This window comes from Gymnoscopelus microlampas, assembly GCF_963454915.1.
Source record: "Gymnoscopelus microlampas genome assembly, chromosome: 23".
Taxonomy (NCBI): Eukaryota; Metazoa; Chordata; class Actinopteri; order Myctophiformes; family Myctophidae; genus Gymnoscopelus; species Gymnoscopelus microlampas.
In genome coordinates, this window is record NC_139960.1 from 2,871,067 (window position 1) to 2,898,784 (window position 27,718).

Here is a 27,718-nt window from a genome sequence, read left to right on the forward strand (position 1 = left end):
ATATATTTTGTATTCATTTTGTATTTTTAATTTTATGTCTTCATGTCTTGGGGTGATAATGGAATCCGTATTGAGCTTTTTTATTTTATTGGTTACTTTAAAAAGCTTTTCTGTATCCTGCTATATGCATTTAATGCTGAAAACTGCTATGTAAAAACCCAATAAACAAAGTAAAAAAAAAAAAAAAAAAAAAAAGATTCACAACTTACAATTGTTTCATTATTACAGACAGACACAATGGCTGAAAATGATGTTGACCACGAGCCGCTCGACTATTCAGAACCAGAAGATGAGGAGCCTCAAGGACCCCCCACAGAAAGCGCCACTCCGGCCGGCAAGAAGGAAGTGAAGGGTTCATACGTCTCCATCCACAGCTCTGGCTTCAGAGACTTCCTGCTTAAACCAGAGCTGCTCCGGGCCATTGTCGACTGTGGGTTCGAGCATCCGTCTGAGGGTGAGGCTGGTTTAATAGCTTGTGCTTTTACCAAGTCGATTGATAGGATAAGATGTCCAGTGACATGCTGAGGAATTGGCTCTGGTCCATAGCGTTAGGAGTTCTCCTTAAAGGACAACTAGGGTAAATATTGGTAGTTGCGGGTTGCAAGGGTTATTTTATTAGTTTGTAATGATAATAATTAAAAGAGCGAGTGAGTGAGTTTAAAAAAAAAATCATGTATTGCTTTCTATAGTTTTTTAATGATTTAGTGAAATTTAACTGGGGTGAGGGGGCATTTGATCCATTGGTAAATAGTCATGAACGCAGCCTCTGATTTCCGTGAAACTTTGTACACACATCCCCATTAGGCCAAGGAAGAAATGCCAACCTACATTTTTCAAATCAGCCTCATGGTGGCGCTGTAACAGGCAGATTCACGTGTTGGCCTATTTCTAGGCCTATTTTTTGGCCAAAACGTGAATCTGCCTGTTACGGTGCCACCATGAGGCTGATTTGAAAAATGTAGGGTGGCATTTTTTCCTTGTTGTAAAAAAACAAAGTTGTCCTTTAACTCTATGATAATGTGACTCTTAGGGCATTCTTCTCGTACCGCCGATAGCGCAGTCTCTCGACTAGTACAGATAAAGAATACACTTCCGCTACTCACCAAAATAAAGAATACACTTCCGCTGCTCACCAAAAAAAAGGCGGTTTTACGGTGTTGAAAGCCTACTCTCCTCTGTGGTAAAACTCTGAGCCCCCCACCTTCTGTCTAAAATATACTTCTTGGCCAGAAAATGAAATATTCCACCACGGAAAAAAATGTTTTAGTTAGTGTTTTTGTGAGTAGAGAAAGTGTATTCTTTATTTTTGCTAAAGTTGAGAGACCGGGCAACCGGCGGTATGAAAAGAACGCCCGTTGTCTGCCTTGTGTATTCACAGACAAAATGTTTTTGTCTGTGAATAATCATTAAAATAGTGCTGACCTAGCATAAGCTGCTGTCTTGTACTACTACAGCACTGAATGCGATTGTCATCGTTGTGTAGGCAGTTAAATGCAGTAACCTGTTTTCTTTGCCTGTGTCACAGTCCAGCATGAATGCATCCCGCAGGCCGTCCTTGGCATGGACATCCTCTGCCAGGCCAAGTCTGGTATGGGCAAGACGGCTGTGTTTGTGCTGGCCACACTGCAGCAGATTGAGCCGGTCGACGGACAGGTCGGTACCTATGTTTAAAAGGTTCACTGTCTGTGCTGGTTTTTCTTTTTTATATTTTTTCTTTTTTTACATTGTCTTCTTATTCAACCAATTGAGCCCTTGAAATAGCATCCCTATTCTGGGGGGGACATTTGCTGAAAGTAGCTGACTTAGATGACGCTCTTAGATTACTATTTCTATGCATTTGATGTATTACCCCGTGTTTACCTTGCTTACTGTAAATCGCTCTGGATTAAGAGCGTCTGCTAAATTGTAAATAGGCTCTATGCACAGCAGCCATATTGGAAAGAAATTGGGCCTCTTCTTACTTCCTTCACAGGTGTTACCAATGATACTAATGAAGGCTCTGTTCCATTCTGGTCAGGGTGCTGATATTGTGCATGTTGGCTCACTAGAAACACTCCATTTTGGTTCCCAAATGGCCCCTTATGGTGGGTGTGTAACTCTGAGAGTTATGGGGGTCCATAAAAATAAGACAACCACTATGCCACACTAAATGGAACAGAGCCTTAATTAGTATCATTGGTAACACCTGTGAAGGAAGTAAGGAAGGGGCCCAATTAATTCCCAATATGGCTGCTGTGCATAGAGCCTATTGTACTTACAAGATCACAGTACGCTGCCCACCTTGTGAGCTCGTAGATGGGCTATTTTTGGTGGACAAATTTGGTATAGAGGGGGGAAAAAAGACCATGGCAGCTTTTGAAGATGCTGGGGCCGACTGAAACATGCATCATTCAACAAACAGTCAGTGGAGTCTAATGTGTGTTGAGTGTAAAAACTTTCTAGCATGCTGGTCTCATTTTAATCAGTTTCATGACTGAAAACCTGATTCCACACTATTGTATTAGGCAGGGGTGGGCAGCATTTATTTAACAGCTGTACTGTACTGTATCACTCTGGTGTACTCTGGACTCTACATAAAACAATCCACGTCAATGTCGTATCAACTTTTAAATTAGCCTATAAATGTATACAGGATCTTATCTTATCTGATATGCACCACTCCATAGGTCACTGATACAACACTGCATTATGTTATAAATATGGACTCAAGGCTGTCTGTTTCACAGTTACATTATAAACATAAAACATTTGAGTACATACGGATGGAGGAATGCAGGTACAGTATAGTACTCAAATGGTAAATATGAATTACTATTAATTGGAGTCGAGTTAAATTCATTCGTCTCAAAGCCATTAACATGGCAGCCTTTTAGAATGTAGATTTATTTTGGGGGGGGGGGGTCATTTTGTTTTTCTTTGAGGACTTGGCAGGTCGGATTGAGGCCCCCGGGTCCGGCCCCCGGGCCGTATGTTGCCCATGTGTGGTATTAGGACTAGCAAATACCTACGCACAGGGAGTGTCTCTGAATCACGGGATGTTTACATGACACTTAAATTGCTTATTGATTAATAGAACACTATGTTGGTCAGAAAGAAGGCACACATAATTCATGCTTAAATAATGTAAAAATTGCCAGAACATTTTACGTAATTATTTATCACATGTGGAATATGAATTTTTACAGATACATTGACTAGCTGTGCCCCAAATGCTTCAGTTAATTTCGATATGTCAAGTGAGACCTTCTGGCACAATGTCTGTAGTGCTCTAAAGTAACACACCCCCCCCCCCAATCTCTTCCCCAGGTATCGGTGTTAGTCATGTGTCACACAAGAGAGCTGGCTTTCCAGATCAGCAAAGAGTACGAGCGTTTCTCCAAGTACATGCCCACCGTGAAGGCGGCGGTGTTCTTCGGTGGCCTGGCCATCAAGAAGGACGAGGATGTGCTAAAGACGAACTGCCCCCACATCGTGGTGGGGACGCCAGGTCGCATCCTGGCCCTAATCCGCAACAAGACCCTCAACTTGAAGAACGTCAAGCACTTTGTCCTGGATGAGTGCGACAAGATGCTGGAGCAGCTAGGTACAGTATGCAGTCGCTGTTCGATGCCGAGTCTTATTGATGATGTAGATCAGTGGTTCTCAAACTGTTTCATGTGAAGGACCCTCAGATTAATATGTATTTTGCCACAGATCCCCATCTGAAAAGAATTGGTACCACAGACCGCCGAAGAGATTTGTGGTGTTACAATGTTGTTGTTTTTTTAAGCGCAAGTTCAAGATTTTTCAAAAAATCCAAAAATAGCTGATCTAAAAGCTCTCAACTCTTCGAATTGTGAGTTTGTAGATCGACTATTTTCAAATAGACAAAGTGTAAAATAGGGTCCAAGTGACATGAGCTTGAAGCCTACTGAAACCGTTTCCTCCGCCATATTCCTGGGCTGCGTTCTTTTGCAAGGCACTTAATCGCCAGCTGCTCCCTCAACTAGGTAATGCTGAAACTGAATTTCCCCCATGGGAATAATAAGGTCTACAAATAAATAATAAGATAAAGAATCGCAGCCCCATGCTGTATAATTGTATGTGTAATGACCGATTTAAATATTAGTCGTAAAATATTCTTCTACGGGTGCATGCACGTCAGTTTCTTTGAATGCAATCTTCAGTAGTGGTTCTACTTGTTTGTAACTCGACTTGCACTGTGTGTGTTTGTGTCAGACATGAGACGTGACGTGCAAGACATCTTTAGGCTTACCCCCCACGAGAAGCAGTGTATGATGTTCAGCGCTACCCTGAGCAAAGAGATCCGGCCAGTCTGCCGGAAGTTCATGCAGGATGTGAGTATGCTGATTGGTTTAGCAAGGCAGTGGTTATCAGAGTGGGGTCCGAGGGACCCCCAGGTGTCTTTGAGGGGTGTTCCAAGAGGTCCCCAGCTAAATAATGATTAGCCTGTAACTCTGCGGGTTTCCAAATAGAACAAAATGGACCCCTAAGGATCCACTTGGTTACATTTGTACACTCAGAGTTACAGGGGTCCATGGCGTAATGCCAACCAAACTAGGGGTCCTTGACGTCAGAAGTTTGAGGATCACTGCTGTTTTTCCATCCTACCAGGTGTAGGATGGTCCCTTGATCACATGTAAGCTAGTAAGTCTGAGAAACTGACTCAACAAAGTATTGAAGCTGTATTATGAAATAATATAGAGCAGAAGAACTCGGCAATGCTGCGCATGAAATCAAGTGAAGTGCTGGTGTACTTCGTAGAGTGTCTGTGCAAGGACAGTAGATAATGCAATTGATGTCCTAGTAGCATGGAAAACCAGCAGTACTTTATGTCCTTAGGGCTGTAGTTTAGGAAACTCTATAGGCCTGTCATCTCTAATGACTTTGTGGCAGCTCTGTTTGAGCAAGATAGACTTATTTTTAATTTCCTTAAGAGCGGAGCCATCCGTGCCATGTGTAACTCTATTCTATTTGTGCCAATAGTTGGTTAAATCTATGAGTCTTCCTGACTGACATAGAAAACTGAATGTCCAGAACCAAATAATGCAAAGTTTGTTTCTCCAAGTAATTCCTTGTAGTTTGTTAATGTGTGTTCTCCTTCTCTTACAGTCCATGGAGGTGTTTGTGGACGATGAGACGAAGCTAACACTCCACGGCCTCCAGCAGTACTACTGCAAGCTGAAGGACAGCGAGAAGAACCGCAAACTATTTGACCTGCTTGATGTCTTGGAATTCAACCAGGTAGATTTCTGGGCTTATTTTGGTCCAGGCCTGTATTAGTATTATTTTAAAAAAAATGTTGTTGGCTTTTTGCCTTTATTGATAGATTACAGTAGGCTGACAGGAAATGGGGAGAGAGATGAGGGGGGGGGGGGGTGGGGGGGTGTGACACGCAGCAAAGGTCCCGCGACACACTGTCAGGCTGGCATTGCAGCCTAGGGTGCCTGGACCTGTATTTTCTTTTTCGATAATTAGCACAGTGCCCTACTCTAAATATTGAAAAATCAAATGTTCTTGCCTTGGGTAGATGTTTAAAAGGCAATGTTGTGGAATTGTGTTAATAAAAAAAGTATGAAGTGAAAAATGGTACACAATAAACCTACCACATCGGTACGGTCATAATCGCATCAAGGAGTTCAAGCTTGTCTTGGCATTTCCTCATGCCTTCCTGTCATTCTTCACTGTATTGTCTGATATGTTTAGACCTTTTAATAAGTCTTGAATCCTCTTTCTACTACTGCTACCAGGGAGCTTACACTACACACTGTTATCTGTTTGCTTTGTGTGGTGGGTAGTCCTGTAATGTGTTCTGTGTGCCACTAGGTGGTGATCTTTGTCAAGTCAGTCCAGCGCTGCGTGGCGTTGTCCCAGCTTCTAGTGGAACAGAATTTCCCTGCCGTTGCCATCCACAGAGGAATGGCCCAGGAGGAGAGGTCAGTCTTGCACACACACACACACACACACACACACACACACACACACACACACACACACACACACACACACACACACACACACACACACACACACACACACACACACACACACACACACACACACACACACACATACATGTTCCTCTTACACCCACACATGCTTCCCCTCCCTCGTAAACACACATTCTATTGAGCTCCAAATGCTGGGTATGTTTACGGAGCACGAAGCCTCATCAATAGGCTCTATGCACAGCAGCCATATTGGGAATTAATTGGGCCCCTTCCTTACTTCCTTCACAGGTGTTACCAATAATACTAATTACGGCTCTGTTCCATTTAGTGTGGCACAGTGGTCTCTTATTTTTAAGGACCCCCATAACTCTGAGAGTGTACAAATGGAACCAAATGGACCCTCACGGGTCCATTTGGTTCCATTTGTACACTCTCAGAGTTACACACCCACCATAAAGGGGCCATTTGGGAACCAAAATGGAGTGTTTCTAGTGAACCATCATGCACAATATCAGCACCCTGACCAGAAATGGAACAGAGCCTTCATTAGTGTCATTGGTAACACCCGTGAAGGAAGTAAGAAGAGGCCCAATTTCTTTCCAATATGGCTGCTGTGCATAGAGCCTATTAACTCAGCACATCATTTGCCTTCAAAGGCAGGAGGGGAGGTTGGACTGTGGCAGCTGTGTTGATAATCTCTTTTCGCTCCTCCTCAGGCTGTCCCGCTATCAGCAGTTCAAGGATTTCCAGAGGCGGCTCCTGGTGGCCACCAACCTCTTCGGCAGAGGGATGGACATTGAGCGGGTCAACATCGTATTCAACTACGACATGCCAGAAGATTCCGACACATATCTGCACAGGGTGAGGAAAAAAACACAAGAGTACCTGTTTGTTTGTGCCCCATTTGTTTTGATTGAAATTGATTGAAATTTTTATTAGGCAAAAAAATGAAAAAACATCACAATTACATTTATAATACTTTGTCTAAAAGGTCCGTCCAAAAAAGTCCTTGCGGTCTTGTTTCCACTGAGGTCCTTGGTATTCATTTCATAGACATATATAGTAGCAACCAAACAGTTCAAATATCAACACAAAAATACAGAGAAAATAACACTGTATTTACAAAAAAACTAAAAAGCATGAAAAACTAAAACAAAAAGAAAATATGTACAAAAAAGGGGGTGGGGGGTTCATCTGTCTAACGGGAAAATACTACCTCATTTGGCCTCCAGAAAGGTGAGTTTTAGGGCTGTTTTAAATTAGCCCAGTGAACTGCATTTTTGAGGGATGGGGTTAGACTATGATTGTTTTATGGGTGGGCGGTACCAGATTGTTGTTTACGCTCCCTCTAGTTTCGTGACTGTGTCACTAACTTTTTGGAGGTATTTAGACAGATATATGGGTATAGGGGGCATTTCGGGCAAATCTGCATTTACAATTTTGAAGACCAGTCCCATTTTTAGTTGTTTAACCCTGTCTTCCACCCTGAGCCAGCCTAGGCTGGCAAAATGAGTGGGAGAGAGGTGGGTCATGGGCCCCAGTCTGAGAAGTAGTCGAATCAGTTTGTTTTGGGAGGTTTGTCTTCCATGTGGTTAGTATGTCATTTGGCTCGCAGAAGTATTGCGAATTGCTTATTGGACTATCATGAACTTATCCCAGAAATTAAAGATCAGTTGCATACATAAAGACGCATCATTCAATTCGATATCATACAAGCTCATGAAGGCAACCAGTCTAGATGATCAAACAACACAAAGACACAATGGAATGACCAATGGAGTCACAGGTAGAGTAAATTCCCCTAAAATCAGTCTCATGTGATGTTCTCTTGTCCTCCCTGGCATACAGGTGGCCCGTGCGGGTAGGTTCGGTACCAAAGGCCTGGCCATCACTTTTGTGTCTGACGAGACAGACGCCAAAACATTGAACGACGTGCAGGACCGCTTTGAGGTCAACGTGGCTGAACTTCCAGAGGAGATTGACATCTCCACCTACATACAGTAAGTCTACTTTGCCCTAAATGTCTGCCGTCTCCAGATTCAGGGTACAATTGACGAAGTAAACCTTTACTCACATTAATCCTGGCTTCCCTATTTTGGGAATGTCATTATCGTCAATCATTTTCAAATCTTTTCACACAAATAAAAATTAAATGGCATGAATTTTCAGTATTTCCTAGGGCATTGTGGGCATCACTTCCTGTCGATTTGATCCCTGATACCTGATCAAATCGACAGGAAGTGATGCCCACAACGCCCTAGGAAACTTGTGGATAAATGGTTCTTAAATGTTTGACACAGTCCTTGTTTGTAAGACTTGGTAGACATGTTGGCATTGTGATATTTGCACCATGTTGGCACAAATGTGATATGTGCATCAAAGAGGTTAAAGCTGCTTCACTATCACAATAACATGGCCCATGTTCTTAGAGTATCCTATGACAGCTAATCGTTAGTGCTTCATACTGCTAGTCCGAAAAGGCCAGTGGGATTATGTCAGCTCACAATCGCACTCCAAATAATGAGCTGATGTTATGACTCATTGAGAAAGGCTGGCAGTGTAATTGGAGAGGCCTGGGCAAATAGTGTCCTTATGCATTTAACCTGGTGGTGAAAAGTCTGAATGCTCAGCTGTTGCTCATCATAGAAGCGGTGATCTCTATGAATGCTGGACTCATATGTTTTCTCCTATATTCCTTTCTCTTTCCTTTTTAGTTGAGTAGTCCAGATGAGTAGTCAGTCCAGGGAAAAGACTTCTCCTTCCTGTGAATCTCTTGGTGTCTTCTTGTGTTTGGAAGGAAAATCCACTTCACTGTTCAAGGCTCCTGCTTGTCAATTATGTTCACCAAACCTTTTTATTTTAATGTTGTTTTTTGGGGGGGAAGGTGTTGTCAAGTTTTAATTTCTCATTACTGTGACTATTTTTGTGGGTCTAAAATTAAACCTATATATAAATAAAATGGCAGTTAACTGTCTGTGATGCTATGCTTTCCTTAATTTTAACGTTTGTCAGAATCTCAAGTAGAGCTTTAGAAAATCCAGAGAAACTGTAGTTTTGGGAAAATACTTGTTTTTTAGCTTCTACACATGTGTGCGGTCAAAACATGTTCAGACTAGCGCATTGACTTATTATTTTATTTTATTTATAATTGTTTATCACTGCACAGTTTTGTTTTTATATATTTCTGATGGTAATACATTGAAATAATGACTCCTGTAAAAAGTATATTTTGGCTTACAAGGCAGCTCTGTGTTTGGGACGCTCATAAATTGTTAATCCCACCAGTGAATTCTGTCCTTAATGTTAGCGGGGTAGAAAAGTATATTACGCAAACATTTGAAATACTCAAGTAAAAGTAGGCCTACCTCACAATTGTGGTTAAGTACAATACTTGAGTACTTAAGTGCACTGTAAAATCCTGAGTTCATCACAATTTACAATGTAGGCATTATTATCAGACGCTCTTTATCCAGAGCGACTTATATATAATAATCATGGTAAACGCATACATAGGATACACGAACAAAACAACCAGACTTCCGTTTCCTGGCAGACTCCGGGGAGCGTCTCCCCCCAGTGTCCAGACAGCAGACCTCAGACCAGTAAAACAGACAGAGGACCCAGCCAGCTGCTTGATTGAGAGAGCACTTAAAGGAAGATAATCAGTTAAAAAGGAGTTCTCTTTCTATCTCTGACTGGCTGGGGGGGAGGGGGCATGGTAAAATAGTGAGTCCAACTATAGTAGTGGTTCTCAAAGGTTTTATTTGCAAGGACCCCCCCTTTAACTCACAGAGTTACAGACCTGCTATGGTCCTTCTGTGCTATAGCTCTTTATGTGTTTCTCGTAATATTATTGTCCACTCATGTGTATGTCCATGGCAAAAAAAATGAATTTTGACAAAAAATATCCATCACAAGCCAGCATGGCGATTACCCCTGATCTTTCTTTCTTTCTTTCTTGCTTTTTCCTTTATTTATTCAGGGAAACCCATTGAGATCAAGCTCTCTTCTTCAAGGACGCCCTGATAACAAACATTTGAATCACAATACAATGTCACAACTAATTTAACAATAAAGCAAAAAAGAAAAGCAGAAGCATAAAACAACATTAAAATAATCGCAAAAGGCGAATCAGACAGTACAGTGAGGACATGGATAACAACACAGAGATTTAAAAATCAGATGCAAATAAACATAGTGTTACATGAAACAGGTACAGTCACTATGTATACAGTAGTGTGTCCTCAAGAAGCACCCTGAATGTCTCTATGTAGTGTGTCCTCAAGAAGCACCCTGAATGTCTCTATGTAGTGTGTCCTCAAGAAGCACCCTGAATGTCTCTATGTAGTGTGTCCTCAAGAAGCACCCTGAATGTCTCTATGTAGTGTGTCCTCAAGAAGCACCCTGAATGAAAGGGGGGGGGGGGGGCACTGTGGTTTTCAGGACTTCCTGTCCTTCTCTTAATCAAATTTTCACCCAGAAGATCTTGATGGTTCAGGGAAGGTTGTGTGAAAGTCAGGCCCCCTGGACGAAGTGGAGGGCCTGGTACAACAACGTGATGCATTTGATTAGGTCAAAGCCTGTAGGACTTCCTGCTTCTTGGCAAGAGGGGCAATTTAATTGGATGACACAGACGTGATTACGAGAAGCGCTGATTAAATGATAGACGAAGCCATGGCCATCTCTCTCTCTCTCTCTCTCTCTCTCTCTCTCTCTCTCTCTCTCTCTCTCTCTCTCTCTCTCTCTTTGCCTTTTTAGTTTAAAGTAGTGATTAGAATCACAACAAGCGAGATGGTTTTCCATGATTAAAAGAATAGCGGGTTATTTTTTAACAAGCAGCGGCATGCAGGGACCCTGGACTAGACTAGACTGGGCCATGATGGGAAGAATAAAGTCTTTGGGGGTGGGGTTTAATTGTTGCTCATTTGCTGTACAATGCTGCTCTACAGTACGTGAAGCCAGGATGTACAGGATGTTTTCTTTGATGGGGTTCCAGGGGGCCCCCAGGGGTCCTTGGGGGGGTTCCAGGGGGTCCCAAGGCTAAATGATTGATAGGAAGGACATACTACTTCATAAAATGGCTACGATAGTCTCAGGCAGTGGTGGATTTTTTTTTTGTTGTAAATAGCAATACCACATTAAGTAGCAATACCACATTATAAAAAATATTCTGTTACAAGTAAAAGGCCTTTGTTCAAAGTGTTGAGTAAAAGTTCAAAAGTACTGGCATCAAAATATACTTAGAGAAGGCTACCAAAAGTAAAAGTATAAAATGTTTGAAAATAGCAGATCTACAAGCTCTATGCGACGCGTTGTTGTGAGCTTGTAGATCGGCTATTTTCAAATAGCCTATGTATAAAATAGGGCTTAAGTGGCTATTTATGTATAATAATTTATATCTGCAAAGTAACTAGTAACTAAAGTAAGCTTGAACTGTTAAACTAAAACTAACTAAACTAACTGTTAAACTGAACCGCTGTATATAGAATATAGGCTACTGTGAAGTTGTTTACAAAAGTAAAGTGGCAGCCGATGTTTCTTTTAATGTTTTTATTCTTATCATCCTATAAGTATAAAACTACTGACTTTTTTTCCCCTCTTGTGTTTTCCCTCTTTTTTGTTCTTGATGCTGCTGCATTGTCTGATGTCTGATACAGGCTTCACCTCCTGTATACAAGATGAAAAACACAACCTTGAACCTTGAACAACACTTGTTGGTCTGAGAGCGTAGGAATAGAAATGGAACGGGTCCATTATTGCTTCCATTTGTAACTAACTATAAACTAACTAACTAAATAACGAAATAACTAACTAAATAACGAAATAACTAACTAACTATTTACTAACTGACTGTAATCACTTTGCAAACATCTGACTCCGTCCATCTGTCTATATTCAAGGGCCTTTGTCGCCCTCATGTGGACAAAATGAGTAAATACAAGTGGAAGTCGTCTATAAATCTCTCTGTTTATAAAACATTAAAACTAGATAAATAAATCTACAAGCTCACAATGAGACGCATTGTGAGCTTGTAGATCTGTTTATAACACATTAAACTAGATGAAAACAACATGACACCAGTTTATACATGAATAAATCTACAAGCTCACATTGAGACGCATTGTGAGCTTGTAGATCGGCTATTTTCGGCGCGAGACACCGTCGTAGAAATGGACTAAATATCCATAAATAGTGTTTGTTGAGTCACAGCGTCACAGTTATAAATAATATACACCTAGTGTAGACGAGAGTAGAGTTTGTCCACTAGAGGGTGACACAGTCCGTAGAATAGAATTAAAGGCATCATAACCTTTGGTCTTTATTCTATTCCATACATTGGCAACTGGCGGCCCCCACCTTCACTTAATGTGGCCCACAGGTTAATATCAGAATACTGATATATTATTGATTTCAGCTGTTATGATTCCAAACATACAAACATGACCCGCTTTAATTACTTCAGTCTATATTAGTAGCTTAATGACTAGTATTAACATTCTGTTGTCTATTTTATGTCCAATGTATTTGTATTTAAGTTCATACAGTGTAAGTATAACTAAATGCATTTGAAATTAAATATAAATTTTACTTTTCAGGATTCCAATAAAAACATAGCAAAGACTGGATTCCAATTCAAAAATAGCAAAAATAGCAGATCTACAAGCTCAAAACGCGTCCCACTGCGACGCGTTTTGAGCTTGTGGATCGGCTATTTTTGCTACTTTTGTGTGATTGATTGATTGATTGATTGATGTACTTTATTTAGTAAGACATGAGAACAACAGTACATGGAAGTACAAATTCACAATACGAGGTCTACTAAACTGGAAGACTCATAAAAGCACTGAGCTTGTTTCAAATGAGTTCCCCATGCACACAAATCATGGTGACATAGAATGGCCCGACAGTATATGCGATGTGGCCCTCTGGAGTGAGTGTGGAAATATAGTGGCCCTCTATATCATCACAGTTGCTCACCGCTGTTTTATTCTATGGTATTTTTCTTTTCTTTTTTTATTGTATTATATCAAGTCAAAATGTCCTCTTGTTTCAGCATGACAACATTTTTCATGACAAAATATTGTTGTATAAATTGTAACATTGTTGCATAAAGTGTAAATATTATCTGCCAATATGTATGTTTTTCTACCGACAGCATTGATGGACATTTAAGTTAAAGCTGTCATAAGATAAATGCGAAAGAAAGAGATTGTTTATTTTACACCCAACTGTAAATAGTGTAGATTACATCAGTCATATTAAACAAGACAAACCATATACAAGGAAATATTGGAAACAATTAGAAGTTATTGTAAAAACACTGATTTGTGTATCAATGGTGATTGTGCAGAATTGTAACCTGTGAATTTAAGCACAATGTCAGTGTGTGTGTGTGTGTGTGTGTGTGTGCGTGTGCGTGTGCGTGTGCGTGCGCGTGCGCGTGCGTGCGTGCGTGCGTGTGTGTGTGTGTGTGTGTGTGTGTGTGTGTGTGTGTGTGTGAATAATAGATGCATTCCATTTTATTCTATTTTATTTTAGGCAGCTCTTCTCCTCTGTGCCTTGTCTGAAATTGCACCCTTCTACCATAATGGTATTCATTTAATTCTTATATGAATCTGTCAATCATATTTATTAATGTAATTCACATTTTCACCCTTTATTCGCAGTAAAATATTTTATATGTCAAAAATATGTAGGTATTTTTTTTTCTTTACTGGAGTATTTGCAATTTACAGTACTTTTACTTCTACTCCATTACATCTCAGAGGCAAATATTATATTTTTACTCCACTACAATTATTTGAAAACTTTAGTTACTAGTTACTTTGTAGATTTGGTTTATTATTACAAACCCTACATTAACCACTTCAGCCCTATACACATTTCCATTGCCATTTGAAAATATCAGATCTACAAGCTCACAATGCGTCGCAGTGCGACGCATTGTGAGCTTGCAGATCTGCTATTTTCAGTGCCCAGCCCACTCTTCCTGTGACGTCGACGCGCGCGCGCCCATCGGCAAGATCAAAGGACCGGCGCGAGCAGGGAACCTCAGCCTGTCTGTTTGTCACAAGTCTCTGTTCAATTGTTTAGAAGTAAAAAAGACGGTTAAAAAGTGAACTAAACAACTAATAATGTAACATTATTCCACATGGACGTCGAGTAGAGTTAACCAGGGAGGTGGAATAAGCTGTTAAAACCCTAAAACCAGAGAATTGTCTCCAAACAAACAGGTGCGTTCTCTACAAGTTGGTAGCCTCCCTGGCTAATTAAGTGCTTAGAATTAAAGGTATCGTTGGTAATTGTTCAGGATGTAACTAGTAGGATGTGTGAAGTGAATATATAATATATATGTGTTTTATTGAGCTATGTTTGTGTGTTGCTGACACACACATTGTTTGATTGAAATTTGTATTAGGCAAAAACATGCAAAACATCACAATTACATTTATAATACTTTGTCTAAAAGGTCCAAAAAAGTTGTTTCCATTGAGGTCCTTGGTATTCATTTCATGCATGACAGGAATAGTCAGTGCTGGAAAGTAACTGAGTACATGTACTCAAGTACTGTAGCCTACTTTGAGTACAATGTTGAGTTATTTCTTTTTACTTTACTGGAGTATTTCCAAATTGCGGTACTTTTACTTCTACTCCACTACATCTCAGAGAGAAATATTGTACTTTTACTCCACTACAATTATTTGAAAACTTTAGTTAGGCCTACTAGTTACTTTGTAGATTTACATTATTATTACAAAACCTACATTAACCACCACACACACACACACACACACACACACACACACACACACACACACACACACACACACACACACACACACACACACACACACACACACACACACACACACACACAGCTGAGTCAAATGACTAATTGTAATTGACATCAGCAGCAGGATTGAAAGTGACAGATCTATTGTGTTGTGTCTCATGTTCCCTCTCTGAACACATATGACATTTTTAAAGCAACACACAAGGACTAAAGGGGTTTTAAATCTGTTTATTGGGGCTGTTGACCCTGTGAGGAAGTTAAATGATGTGTGGGTCACGTGTCTCTCCAAGCGCTGTAGAGGAGGAGAGGAGGGATGTTCATATTTGTATCATGTTTTGTCTTTTTATAATGTGTGAATGAATTGGGTCTGTGTGTGTGTGTGTGTGTGTGTGTGTGTGTGTGTGTGTGTGTGTGTGTGTGTGTGTGTGTGTGTGTGTGTGTGTGTGTGTGTGTGTGTGTGTGTGTGTGAGACATACAGTGGAATCTATTCTAAAAATGTGTTCTAAATCCTAACAGTATGTTGCTATAATATCAGTGGTGCGTCACTCTGAGTTACAGACCTTTAAGGGTTCATTTGGTTCCATTTGTACACTCTGAGTTACAGACCTTTAAGGGTTCATTTGGTTCCATTTGTACACTCTGAGTTACAGATCTTTAAGGGTTCATTTGGTTCCATTTGTACACTCTGAGTTACAGACCTTTAAGGGTCCATTTGGTTCCATTTGTACACTCTGAGTTACTGATCTTTAAGGGTTCATTTGGTTCCATTTGTACACTCTTAGTTACAGACCTTTAAGGGTTCATTTGGTTCCATTTGTACACTCTGAGTTACAGATCTTTAAGGGTCCATTTGGAATTGCGATTAATATGATTGACTTGTGTTTTGGGCATTGAACACATTTCTGTTTGCCTTTCAGGCTTCCTAATCAATAAGTTGCACAGGGCAGCTATGACAAATATTACATTACATTACATTACATTACAGTCATTTAGCAGACGCTTTTATCCAAAGCGACTTACAATAAGTGTATTCAACATAGGTAGGGAACGAAAACTACTAATCACCAGAAGTTTTAAGTACATTTCCTGCAAAAACAAGCAACCAAGAGTATACCTAGCGCTAAGGTAAAAGTGCAATATATCAGCTACCTACTTTCTTAAACAGATGAGACAAAAATGGCAAAATCAAATGAGCACGAGCTAAAACAAATAAGTGTATCGACTAAACAAGATCCAATAAAACAATACAAAAATAAAACAAGAGTTCGTACAACTAGTTAACAACAAGTAGGCCAGGCAAAGAGGAAGGATACAAATACATTACTGGTTTATTCATTTTAGAGGTATTGAAAAGGTCTTAACAGTCCTTAAATTGTTACTTTATAAATCTGCAAATACCCTGTATACACTTATACTGTATGTTGGTTTGTTTACTGTTGAGTGAGACATTAAGCTTATCATCTGGGGACCCCCAAAATAATTTGTGGGGTCTCCCCCTGGGGGTCCTAACCCCCAGTTTGGGAACCATTGTTCTACTACTCAATGCTCAATCTATGCATTATCATTGTATTTTGTAGTAAAATGGAATCATTTACAGTTATACAAATGTTTAAGACAATTAAAAAAATATCTTATGATGAATCTGAATGCCCCGCCCCCTGCACAATAGCTTAAATTTGCTCTAAAAATAAAGTTTGACTTGATACACTAGACCAGTGGTTCTCAAACCTTTTCATGTGAAGGACCCCAAAATTGACACTTATTAGCCCGCAGACCCCCATTTGAAAAGATATGCCACGGGACCCCCATTATAAGAGAAGATTTTTTACGGCTCTAGCAGTGATTCTCAACCATTTCAATTTCAAGGACCCCCAGTTTGACATGCATTAGGGCTACGGACCCCCATTTAAAGGCATTTCTATCTCTGGGACCCCAATATTGTAAAATCTATGTTAATGTAACTCTGAGAGTGTACAAATGGAACCAAATGGACCCGTCAGGGTCCATTTGGTTCCATAGGTCGCGTTAAAACGTGTGAGTATTTATTCAAAGATTTGCACACATTTTCCACGATTCAAAAAATAAATAGAAGATCTATAAACTCTGTGTGCAAATCACGGGTCCATTTGGTTCCATTTGTACACTCTGAGTTACAGATCTATAAGGGTCCATTTGGTTCCATTTGTACACTCTGAGTTACAGAGCTTTAAGGGTCCATTTGGAATTGTGATTGATATGATTTCCTTGTGTTTTGGGCATTGAACACATTTCTGTTTGACTTTCAGGCTTTGTTATCAATAAGTTGCACAGGGCAGCTATGACAAATAACCTTAAAAAACAAGCTCATAGCGCAGCACAGAGTGCCGTGCTATGAGCTTGTAGATCTGCTATTTTTGAATAGCCAAAGTGTAAAATATTGCTTTTTAGCTCAAATCTAAAAATGGCACAGATGCATTCTACATGTCTCATTCTACAAATCCCAACAGAATTCTGAAAAACGCATGTTTCTATATCAGTGGTGCTCAATCTTTTTCATGTCAAGGACCCCCAAAATTATATGCATTTGGCTGCGGACCCCCATCAAAATATTTTGTTCCAGGGACCCCCAGAAGCAAAGATTTGAGTTAAAAATGTAAAAAATGTTCGCTTTAAAAAAATATATATTCAAAGATTTGCACACACACACACACACACACACACACACACACACACAGCTGAGTCAAATGACTAATTGTAATTGGCAGCAGGATTGGAATTGACAGATCAGATTGTGTTGTGTCTCATCATGTTCTCTCTCTGTACACATTATGACATTTTTAAAGCAACACACAAGGACTAAAAGTGTTTTAAATATGTTTATTGAGGCTGTTGACCCTGTGAGGAAGTTAAATGATGTGTGGGTCACGTGTCTCTCCTCTGCAGAGCTGGTAAGGTCCCCAGAAAAATGTGTTGATATAGAATCACAATAATTGTATTTGTAACCACTTTAACCTTTTATACTTTGGCTATTCAAAAATAGCATATATACAAGCTCATAGCGCGGCACCGAGTGCCGCGCTATGAGCTTGTAGATCTGCTATTTTAGAAAATGATATTGAATATGATAATTTTTTAAAGCGAACATTTGTAACTCAAATCTTTGCTTCTGGGGGGTCCCTGGAACCAAATATTTTGAGATGGGGCTCCGCGGCCAAATACATATCATTTTGGGGTCCTTGACATGAAAAAGTTTGAGAACCACTGCTGTAGAGGAGGAGGGATGTTCATATTTCTATTTGTATCATGTTGTGTCTTGTTAAAATGTGTGAATGAATTGGACCTGTGTGTGACATATAGTGGAATCTGTTTGGAAATTCCTTTATTATTAAGACAGAGTCATTGTGTAGATAACATAATAGTTGAGTTAACCCATTCAAGCCGGGAACGCATCTGTGTCGTTATAAGATTTCTTTGGCTATTCAAAAACAGCAGATCTACAAGCTCATAGCGCGGCACCGAGTGCCACACTATGACCTTGTAGATCTGCTATTTTTTTTAAATAAATTGTGAAAATGTGTCAAATCTTTGAATATGTATATTTTTTTAAAGCGAAAAGTCAAATCTTTGCTTCTGGGGGTCCCTGGAACAACACGGTTTGAGATGGAGGTCCGCGGCCAAATACATATCATTTTGCGGGTTCTTGAGAACCACTGATATAGAAACATATTTTTTTTCAAAAAACTGTTAGGATTTAGAAGTCATTTGTAGAATCCCCCAGAAGCAAAGACTTGAGTTACAAATGTTTGCTTAAAAAATATATATTCAAAGATTTGCTCAAATTTTCAAGATTTTTCAAAAACAGCAGATCTAGAAGCTCGTAGTGCGCACTCGGTGCCGCGCTATGTTTGATTGATTGAATACTTTATTTAGAAAGACATGATAAAAGTACATGGAAGTACAATTCACAATACAAGGTCCTCTAAACTTTATCGCTCATAAAAGCACAATGGCTTATTTAAAATGAGATCCGCACGCACTCAAATCATGATGACATTTAAGAAGACATACAAATATACTGTACACTACTATGCAGAACGTCATACAATCAGCTTACAGGTTACTGGTATGAAAAGTGGTATGAGCTTGTAGATCTGCTATTTTTGAATAGCCAAAACAATCTGAAATGAGAGAGACACGTTTCCGGATTACATGGGTTCCCAACCATTTTAATTTCAAGGACCCCCCTGTTGGACATGCATTAGGGCTACGGACCCCTATTTAATGGCATTTCTATCTCTGGGACCCCAATATTGTAAAATCTATGTTAATGTAACTCTGAGAGTGTACAAATGGAACCAAATGGACCCTAACGGGTCCATTTGGTTCCATTTGTACACTCTCAGAGTTGCAGACCTGTAAGGGTCCATTTGGTTCCATTTGTAAACTCTGAGTTACAGACCTATAAGGGTCCATTTGGTTACATTTGTACACTCTCAGAGTTACAGACCCATAAGGGTCCATTTGTTCCTAATCTATCATTTAGCTGGGGACCCCCTGGAACTCCCTGAAGGACCCCTGGGGGTCCCCGGACCCCACTTTGAGAACCAATGCACTAGGCTGTGTATATTGTGACAGGATACAATATACTGTACGTATTTATGGCTCTCGGTCACTTGAATTAATATTTGTTTTTTCTTTCTTTCTTTGTTTCTTTCTGTCTTTCTTTGTTTCTCAGTGGAGACACAGACTGTGCTGAGGTCGTCCTTGTGTCCTAAATGTCCAGAAGACTGAGGTTCTCACAGTACATCTCAGCTCTAATGACTACACAGAGGTTATCTGGTGACGCTACCTGAGGGAGAGGAGAGATGGTGGGAGATGCTGCTGGAAGGCTCAACCCGAGGGATGCCCCTTAGATCTGGAGATCTCGCTCTATCCATGGATCTGTCTGCATGGGGGGGGATTCCTCCGTGCTGTTGACCCTGGTCTTTGGTGGACCTCCACTGTGGCTCGATTGCTGCTTGATCAGATTTCTGGTCGACTACGGTGGTCTTCTGGGGAAAAAAAAGAGTAATGTAATGAGACTGGTGGTCTGCGCCAAAGACCTTGGGTCCGCCGGGGGTTTCCTCTGAAGACACCTCAAAGTAGGAACCTCTTTAGGCCTGTCACGATTAACTTGACGCTTGATTAATTGTCGCTCAAATAACTGCGATTAACCATTTAATTGTGTCGCACTAACATTATGAATAAAACTTTGTCTGGATTTTTTAAGCTTTGTAAACAAAGCTGCACAGGGCAGATATGATGCAGATATATTGCATCATTCAATAATTATCTATACTTAAACAAAAAACACGAATTGCGGAAATAAGCTCAAGCTCAAACGAGCTCAAAACGTGTCACGATGTGACACGTTTTGAGCTCGTAGATCGTCTATTTCCAAAAGTTTTCAGCATGGAAACGATTATGACTATTATCCCCCAAAAAGTATATTGCGACTATCTCAAATACTTGCGATTATGTAATAATTGTGACAGGCCTAATTCAGGCCTAATTTTTCCTTTTTCTTTGCTGGATGCTGCAGTTGCTTCATGCTGCAGTCTGTTGGATGGTGCTTGTGGCGTATGCTTGTTGGATGCTGTGCTTGTGGCGTATGCGTGCTGATGTGGTTAAAGATGTTGCTATGCTGCTTTTTTTCCAGGTTGTTGTGGAATCTACGACTATGTTGGTAGTGTAACCCTAACCCTAACACGTTTTTGTTCAGGTTGTAGTACGACTATGTTGGTAGTGTAACCCTAACGTTTTTTTCAGGTTGTAGTACGACTATGTTGGTAGTGTAACCCTAACACGTTTTTTTCAGGTTTTAGTACGACTATGTTGGTAGTGTAACCCTAACACGTTTTTTTCAGGTTGTAGTACGACTATGTTGGTAGTGTAACCCTAACACGTTTTTTTCAGGTTGTAGTACGACTATGTTGGTAGTGTTCTGGCTGTTATTTTGTGTGTGTGTGTGTGAGAGAGAGAGAGAATTTGCATTCAATATATTTTTTAGACATAAGCCTCTGTAAATCCAGGTCTGGACCTGGTCATTTCATTTGTGTTCACACTAATCACATGACGCTGCTGCATTTTAATCAAGACAATCTACGTTTTTCATTCGCCCACATTTGGAGTTACATCATGGCAAGGTAACTATACAATCCAAAATCAGAACGTGGTACTTATAATCATATTATTTTATGAACAATCTAATGAACATGTTTCTTTTCTTTCTTTCTTGACCCAGATCTTCAACACGAAGGCCAACACCAGAGTAGGCACCTGAAACGTCCGAATACTCTTCCAGTGTGGTCGTATGGACCAGGACACACAGACAAAGTCAGATATAGGAGTGGTTGGCACCACTCAAAAAGAGACTTGCTCACAACACGAGGCGTCGTGAGCATAGATCGTCTATTTTCACAATATTTATCTGTGGAACCGAGTCAAACTAAATGTAATGTCTCAACTCCTACAATTCCAAGTACTTGTCAGGGTGGGGGTCCCCAGTTCAAATACGATTATTTTGGTGGGTCCCCAGTTCAAATACGATTATTTTGGTGGGTCCCCAGTTCAAATACGATTATTTTGGGGGGTCCCCAGTTCAAATACGATTATTTTGGAGGGTTGCGGCCTGAAAAGTTTGGGAACCCCTGCACTAGTCTATAGAAGTGTGAAGTCATTGCTAAAATATTCAAACATTAAACGACATTCTAAAAACGTACACCAAATTTTATTTCTAGAAAACAAGGACAAAATCATACGTTAATTAACAATGAGGAGGAAAAAGGACTGTTTCTTGCAACAACAAAAAAAAGAAAAAAAGAAAGCATATCCTGACCTCCTCCTGAACTCATTACAAAAGTCACTGAAACAGAAAAAAAACCAACTAACAAATAAAAATGTTTAAAAAAAAACAGCACCTGCAGTTCACTGAATGGGGGATTCCAAATCAACATACAGTTTATTACAGTTTATTTGATATCGACGCTGTCGAGTGGAAACCTCTTATGTATAAAACCGTTACTTTTCTAGGAAATGGTACGAAAGTTTTCAGAAACAGTGAAAATAGCCGATCTACAAGCTCACAATGCGTCGCGTCACATTGTGAGCTCATAGATCAGCTATTTTCACTACCTTCGCTCGACACTTTCGTATGACGAAGTAGAGCATTAAATGACGAAAAAGTTGACATTTGGAGATACAAGGTTTCTGCCTGACAACAGCGATATGATGCAGACTGAACTGGGAACGTCCTGCAAAAAAACACAGACTATACAGTTAAAAAAAACTAAAACAAACGCCTCATCTTGAAAATCATCCTTTTTTCGTCCTGAAGGTAGAGTGGTAGAGCGATAAGATTTAAATGGTCAAATCGAAAATTAAAAAAAACAACAACATATATATATATATATACAGTATATAATATCAACAGAGATCCAAGGGTTAAGTGATTTCAAAATCTCATGAAAATATATATATATATTTTTTTTTTATAAAATCATGTGAAATTCATAAGGATCCTACCTGGATCAGACACAAAATTACAGTACGTTAACCAGCTGTTCTCGTAGAGGTCAAATATTTGTGTTTGATTTTGTGCTGTCAGACATTTGAGGAGCCATCATCATGGAACTTATTATTGCAGACCTGGTGGAAACCTTGTACTGTATGTCCAAAACCGTTTGTCACATTTTAAAATAGTGAAAGTAGCCGATCTACAAGCTCACAATTGGCTATTTATATAGAGTTTATATGTATATCTATTTATAGCTATTTATATAGAGTTTGACGTTAAACCTTTTCTTTAATTGCTTTGTTTTTTACCTTTTTGTTTGTTTAAAAAATGTGTTTTTCTCTTTTTCCCTTGTATTATATTGTCTTTGTCTATGCCTTCCCTGTGCATCTAGGCCTTGAGTGATATCCTTTTGGAGTTGCTAAACTATTGCTCTATTCCTAATGTGTCTTTTTTTGGGATCCCAAAACACACCCATGTACTGCTTCTAATTAGTCCATTGGCTATTTTGCCTCTTAAAACTGTATTGTGCTGCATTATGTCACTACATGTCACAAATTAATGATTTTCTATTTTTCTCTAAAAATGAATTAGAATTACAGAATTTCTATTCTTCTATTTTCCCAAAAAAATTGAATGATTTTTTTTCTAAAGATGATTTTTTTTCTAAAGATAATTTTTTTCTAAAGATGAACCGAATGTCTATTTTTCTAAAAAACAACTGTTTTTATAAATGAACTGGTTTTCTCATGATACTGGTGTAGCCTGTCCCCTTAAGAGGGGGAGGGTGTGTCTATTATCCCCGACACAGCTGGGACTTTGATTATTTGCTCCCTATTTTAACCTGCCTACCTCTGCACTCCTCATACCTGACGAAGACCCGAAGGGGTCGAAACGTTGTAAAGCTGTAAGCTGTGAGCCTTGAAATAAAACTGGTCGCTGGAGCTTCAATAGTGTGCGGACTTCCTCTTCTTTCCACGATTGGCTATTCTCACAACTTTTGAGTGACACTCTTGTATGATGAAGTAGGGCATTCATTTACGGAGTAAAAAAAACAACAATTCGAAACATGGAGATACAAGGTTTCTGCCTGACAGCAACGTAATGTTGTTGTTTTTTATTTTTATTTGCCATTATTGTCACTCAACTCTCATTCTACCTTTCAGAAGTCCATGATTGGATCACCGAGTTGTTGATCTGGGAATGACCAGCAAAGCGGGATCTAAATCCGTTCGTTCGTCCATTCGTTGCATCGCCCACTGTGCTCTCACCGGTCGTGTAAAGCCTGACTTGTACTCCGTCATACGACGGTGTCGGCGCGCCGAAAATAAACCCATCTACAAGCTGCCATGATGCGTTGTGAGTTTGTGTGACTTGAATTTTTCCTGTAGGCTCCTATAGGTGGAGCATTTAGGGGCTGCAATTGTTGGGCCGTTTTCTTCAGCTGGGCCCATGTTAGTCCAGTTGTCTTTGTCTCAGTCTTTCTTTTTTATGGAAATAACAAAAACGATGGAGCTTGTTGAACAAAAATGTTTTTTTTTTCACCCACAGTTTTTTTTACACCTGTAAACCTGTGATGTGACAATAAAGTTGATTCCGGATAATCTTCTCCGTGTCTGTTTTGGCCTTCCCACACTTTTCCTTTCGTCCGGTGGATTGCAGTCCAATGCTTGCCTTGCGTTGTCGTCGGCTGGTTTAGCAGAGGGGTTTGTGAGCTTGTAGATGGGCTTATAAATCGGCGCGCGACACCGTCGCACGACAGGGTACAAACGAAGCGTATAAATCTCCCGCCGTTCTGCTTTGGCGTACAGTTTTACATCTCCTCCACCTCCTCCTCCTAACTCAGCCTGATGATCTCAAACTGTTTGGGCCTCCTGTCTCTCAGATGCGCCGAAAGCCGCTCGCCGTCTCCGTCGTCCGTCTCCCCGGCCACCTCCTGTGCCTCTCTGTCCGCCGCCCCCCCGCCCTGTCCCGTGTCCGCGGCGGACCGGTCCTTGGGACACTCGCCGTTGTAGGTCTTGACGTAGTCCTCGACGGGCCAGCCCCGGAACTCCTGGGGGTCGGAGCAGACCAGGCCGCTGTAGGAGACCCCCGGGTGGTGCTTCAGCCAGTAGATCAGGTAGTGGATGTTGTAGTCACAGATCCAGGGGTTGTTGGCCAGCGAGAGGCGGCGCAGGAAGTACAGGTCCTCCAGCACGCCGTACTGGAAGTACTGCAGGCTGTTGTTGGACAGGTCCAGCTCACGGAGGTACAGCAGGCCGGCGAACGCAGCTGCAAGGGAGGGAGCACACAGAGGGAAGAAATGAAACATCTTTAAAACCCATTGAGACCTGAAGCCGATTCTACATGTCTCCTAAATCTCAACAGTATTCTGAAAAAACGTATGTTTCTATATCAGTGGTGCTCAATCTTTTTCATGTCAAGGACCCCCAAAATGATATGCATTTGGCCGCGGACCCCCATCAAAATATTTTGTTCCGGGGACCCCCAGAAGCAAAGAGTTAAAAATGTTCGCTTTAAAAAAATATATATTCAGAAGATTTGCACACATTTTCACGATTTTTCAAAAATAGCAGATCTACAAGCTCGTAGCGCGGCACTCGGTGCCGCGCTATGAGCTTGTACATCTGCTATTTTTGAATAGCCCAAAGTGTAAAATAATGCTTTTTAGCTCAAATCTAAAAATGACACAGTTCCAGGTCTTAATGGGTTAACAGTTACGTTGTTTTACTTAAGGAAAAGTAACACAATGTAAAAAATACTCTGTTACAAGCAAAAGTCTGGTATCCAAAATGTACTTGAGTAAAAGTACAAAAGTATTGGAATCAAAATGTATTTCAAGTACCAAAAGTAAAAGTAGTCATTGTGCCGAAATGTCCCATTTCACTAGTTTTCAAATGTATACACATATAAAAGAAATTGCAGATCTACAAGCTCACAACGTGTTGCAATGCGACGCGTTGTGAGCTTGTATATAATTAACCCTAAGGGGCACCATCCGAAAACCACATAAACCTCATATGGGTGACCGGAGTCCCTCAGGACTCTATGCTAGTGTATTTTCTGTTTTCTGTTACGAAAGCTTTCGCTGAAAATAGCCGATCCGTCAATGCGGCGCGGTACGTTGTGAACTCGTCGATCTGCTATTTTCTGTGAAAGCTTTCCCCACAATAAGGATGCTGGGGTTTAAGTGGTTTTAAAGGATGTGAATCACTGTTTGAAAAATAAACAGAGTAAAAAGAGTGGCCTGAAAAACCATCAGGAGACCACAAGGGTAATTTCCCCATCTCTTTTGCACATACAGTAATAGTGTTTGTATTCGTTGATGACATGTATTATTGTGTTCATTTGTGTATGCTATGTTGATGAATTGAATATAGGACCACAATGGAAACATTTGTTTTGTGTTATCCTTTTAGCTTTAGTAGGCTCTATGCACAGCAGCCATATTGGAAAGAAATTGGGCCTCTTCTTACTTCCTTCACAGGTGTTACCAATGATACTAATGAAGGCTCTGTTCCATTCTGGTCAGGGTGCTGATAACGTGCATGTTGGCTCACTAGAAACACTCGGCCCCTTAAGGTGGGTGTGTAACTCTGAGAGTGTACAAATGGAACCAAATGGACCCGTGAGGGTCCATTTGGTTCCATTTGTACACTCTCAGAGTTATGGGGGTCCTTGAAAATAAGACAACCACTATGCCACACTAAATGGAACGGAGCCTTAATTAGCATCATTGGTAACACCTGTGAAGGAAGTGATAACATGGCTGCTGTGCATAGAGCCTATAAAGCATTCACTTCAGTACTTCCAGTCAAATTCCAATCTGTATCCCACCAGGCAAGCAGACACCACCAGGGGGCAGTACTCCCATCAAACACAGAGGTGTCTCAATGTGGAATGTCCATTTCCACCATAGTGGAGCTACCACATCCTCCCTATCTACTTTAAAAAAAGTAAGCTAATAATTAAATTGAATACCCAAGTGGGTAATTATACGACAAGCATCCATACTGCTGTTATATGTATGGGCATTTTATAACACTTTCTCCATTTCTGTTTTCATACATATAGTGTCTTGTCTTTGTTTGTTTTTTGTAAAACAAATTGTACACCTGACCTACTGGCTACTTACTTACTAATAAATACCCTATACCCCACCAGTAGACCACCAGACCACGGATATCAATGCATTGACCTCATTAACCCTTCACAAAAAAACAACACGATGGTTAATAGGGATTCATGGAAGGTGTTGTCAAAAACCAAAAGGAATTGATTGATTACTCAAAATTCCCAAATCCCAAGAAAAATCCCAGAGGTCGGGACCCCGGAGTCCTCAGTGGTACCTATGAACTCCTACTTATAACCACCCATTTCAGCCTAGATTTTACACTTTGATCTCATGTCCATATCAGTGTGTGTGTGTGTGTGTGTGTGTGTGTGTGTGAGAGGAGCCCCCCCTTTAATGAAATACACAAACACAGGATGAAAAGGGATTGTGGAAGAGCCTAATAGATTGCAGAAACGTGTGGGTGTGTGCTTGTGGATGCGTGCATGTATGCATGCGTGCGTCCGTGCGTGCGTGCGTACGTGCATGTGTACTGTGTGTGTGTGTGTGTGTGTGTGTGTGTGTGTGTGTGTGTGTGTGTGTGTGTGTGTGAGAGTGAGAGAGAGTAATTGGGCAGTGGAATATGTTTCATGCTGTCCACTAGCTTTGGGCTTTGCTTTGATCTCCAGAGCGGAAGAGAAGAGAGGGAGTTAGAGAAGAGAGGGAGTTAGAGAAGAGAGGGAGTTAGAGAAGAGAGGGAGTTAGAGGTCTAGTGAGAGAGGAAAATAGACCCAAGGATGAAAGGGAAAGAGACCCTGAATGGTGGCCAGCCACGGATGTCTGCTGTTTGTTCCAATCACATAACAAATGACACTTTGTTTGTCTGCTCAATATAAACCCGAGGAGGGCATTTATTTTTCATCCAATATTTAACCTGCATTCTCTTTCTATAATAGCTTAGTGTGCACACGCACTCCACTATGCTCAATATGTGCAAAAAGTATATGTGCACACTTCATCAGCTCAGGGACGGAACTCCTGATAGAATAACACACCGTCTTCACTTGCTCAATAGAGAAGACTTTTTTCAACTCAGGCATAGTGTAGGACAGCCGAGAAGGAGACAGTGTAGGAGAGACATATAGCAGGGAAGCTAAGAGGGAAGCTATCTGTAAAAAGCTAGCCTGGGATCAATACCTTTTTCAGGTTTATGATCCGGTCGGGAGCGGAAGCCATAGACATAAAGGTATAGACGGGCGCCATTTTAGAGGAGGCAAGCTTCCGTGTGTGTCACAGAAGGGGGCGTTCGGTAGGCCAATCAGAGGCAGGTGGGGGTGGGTCTTTTCGTAACCCAGCCCTTATCCCTTTAAGAGGCAGCCACGCAGCAACTA

At 40.6% G+C, this 27,718-nt stretch overlaps 3 protein-coding genes across 3 annotated transcripts in view; 1 reads left to right on the forward strand and 2 right to left on the reverse strand.

Annotated features, from left to right (window-relative positions):
- The window catches only part of il17rel (interleukin 17 receptor E-like), a 448,078-nt gene that overhangs the window by 168,254 nt on the left and 252,106 nt on the right, over positions 1–27,718 (reverse strand). The gene's annotated exons all lie outside the window — the stretch shown is intronic.
- LOC311039869 (ATP-dependent RNA helicase DDX39A-like) lies at positions 205–8,899 on the forward strand. The gene is made up of 9 exons (XM_084049877.1): positions 205–454; positions 1,526–1,653; positions 3,307–3,583; positions 4,219–4,337; positions 5,113–5,244; positions 5,827–5,936; positions 6,668–6,812; positions 7,800–7,955; positions 8,674–8,899. Exons 1-8 carry the CDS (start codon positions 238–240, stop codon positions 7,953–7,955), a joined length of 1,284 nt encoding a protein of 427 aa, XP_083906003.1. The 5' UTR covers positions 205–237; the 3' UTR covers positions 8,674–8,899.
- The window catches only part of LOC311039658 (leucine-rich repeat-containing protein 17-like), a 50,061-nt gene continuing 43,806 nt past the window's right edge, over positions 21,464–27,718 (reverse strand). Inside the window, exon 6 of the mRNA XM_084049599.1 lies at positions 21,464–24,547. Within this exon, the coding sequence (XP_083905725.1) occupies positions 24,114–24,547 (434 nt within the window). The 3' untranslated portion in view covers positions 21,464–24,113. The remainder of the gene's footprint in view (positions 24,548–27,718) is intronic.

What these genes read in the sequence shown, in the direction of transcription:
- LOC311039869 (XM_084049877.1), top strand. Translation starts at nt 238, where the DNA reads ATGGCTGAAAATGATGTTGACCACGAGCCGCTCGACTATTCAGAACCA. An exon ending in CAAGATGCTGGAGCAGCTAG is followed by an intron (nt 3,584 to 4,218) that starts GTACAGTATGCA and finishes TGTTTGTGTCAG; the next exon opens with ACATGAGACGTGACGTGCAA. An exon ending in GGAATGGCCCAGGAGGAGAG is followed by an intron (nt 5,937 to 6,667) that starts GTCAGTCTTGCA and finishes GCTCCTCCTCAG; the next exon opens with GCTGTCCCGCTATCAGCAGT.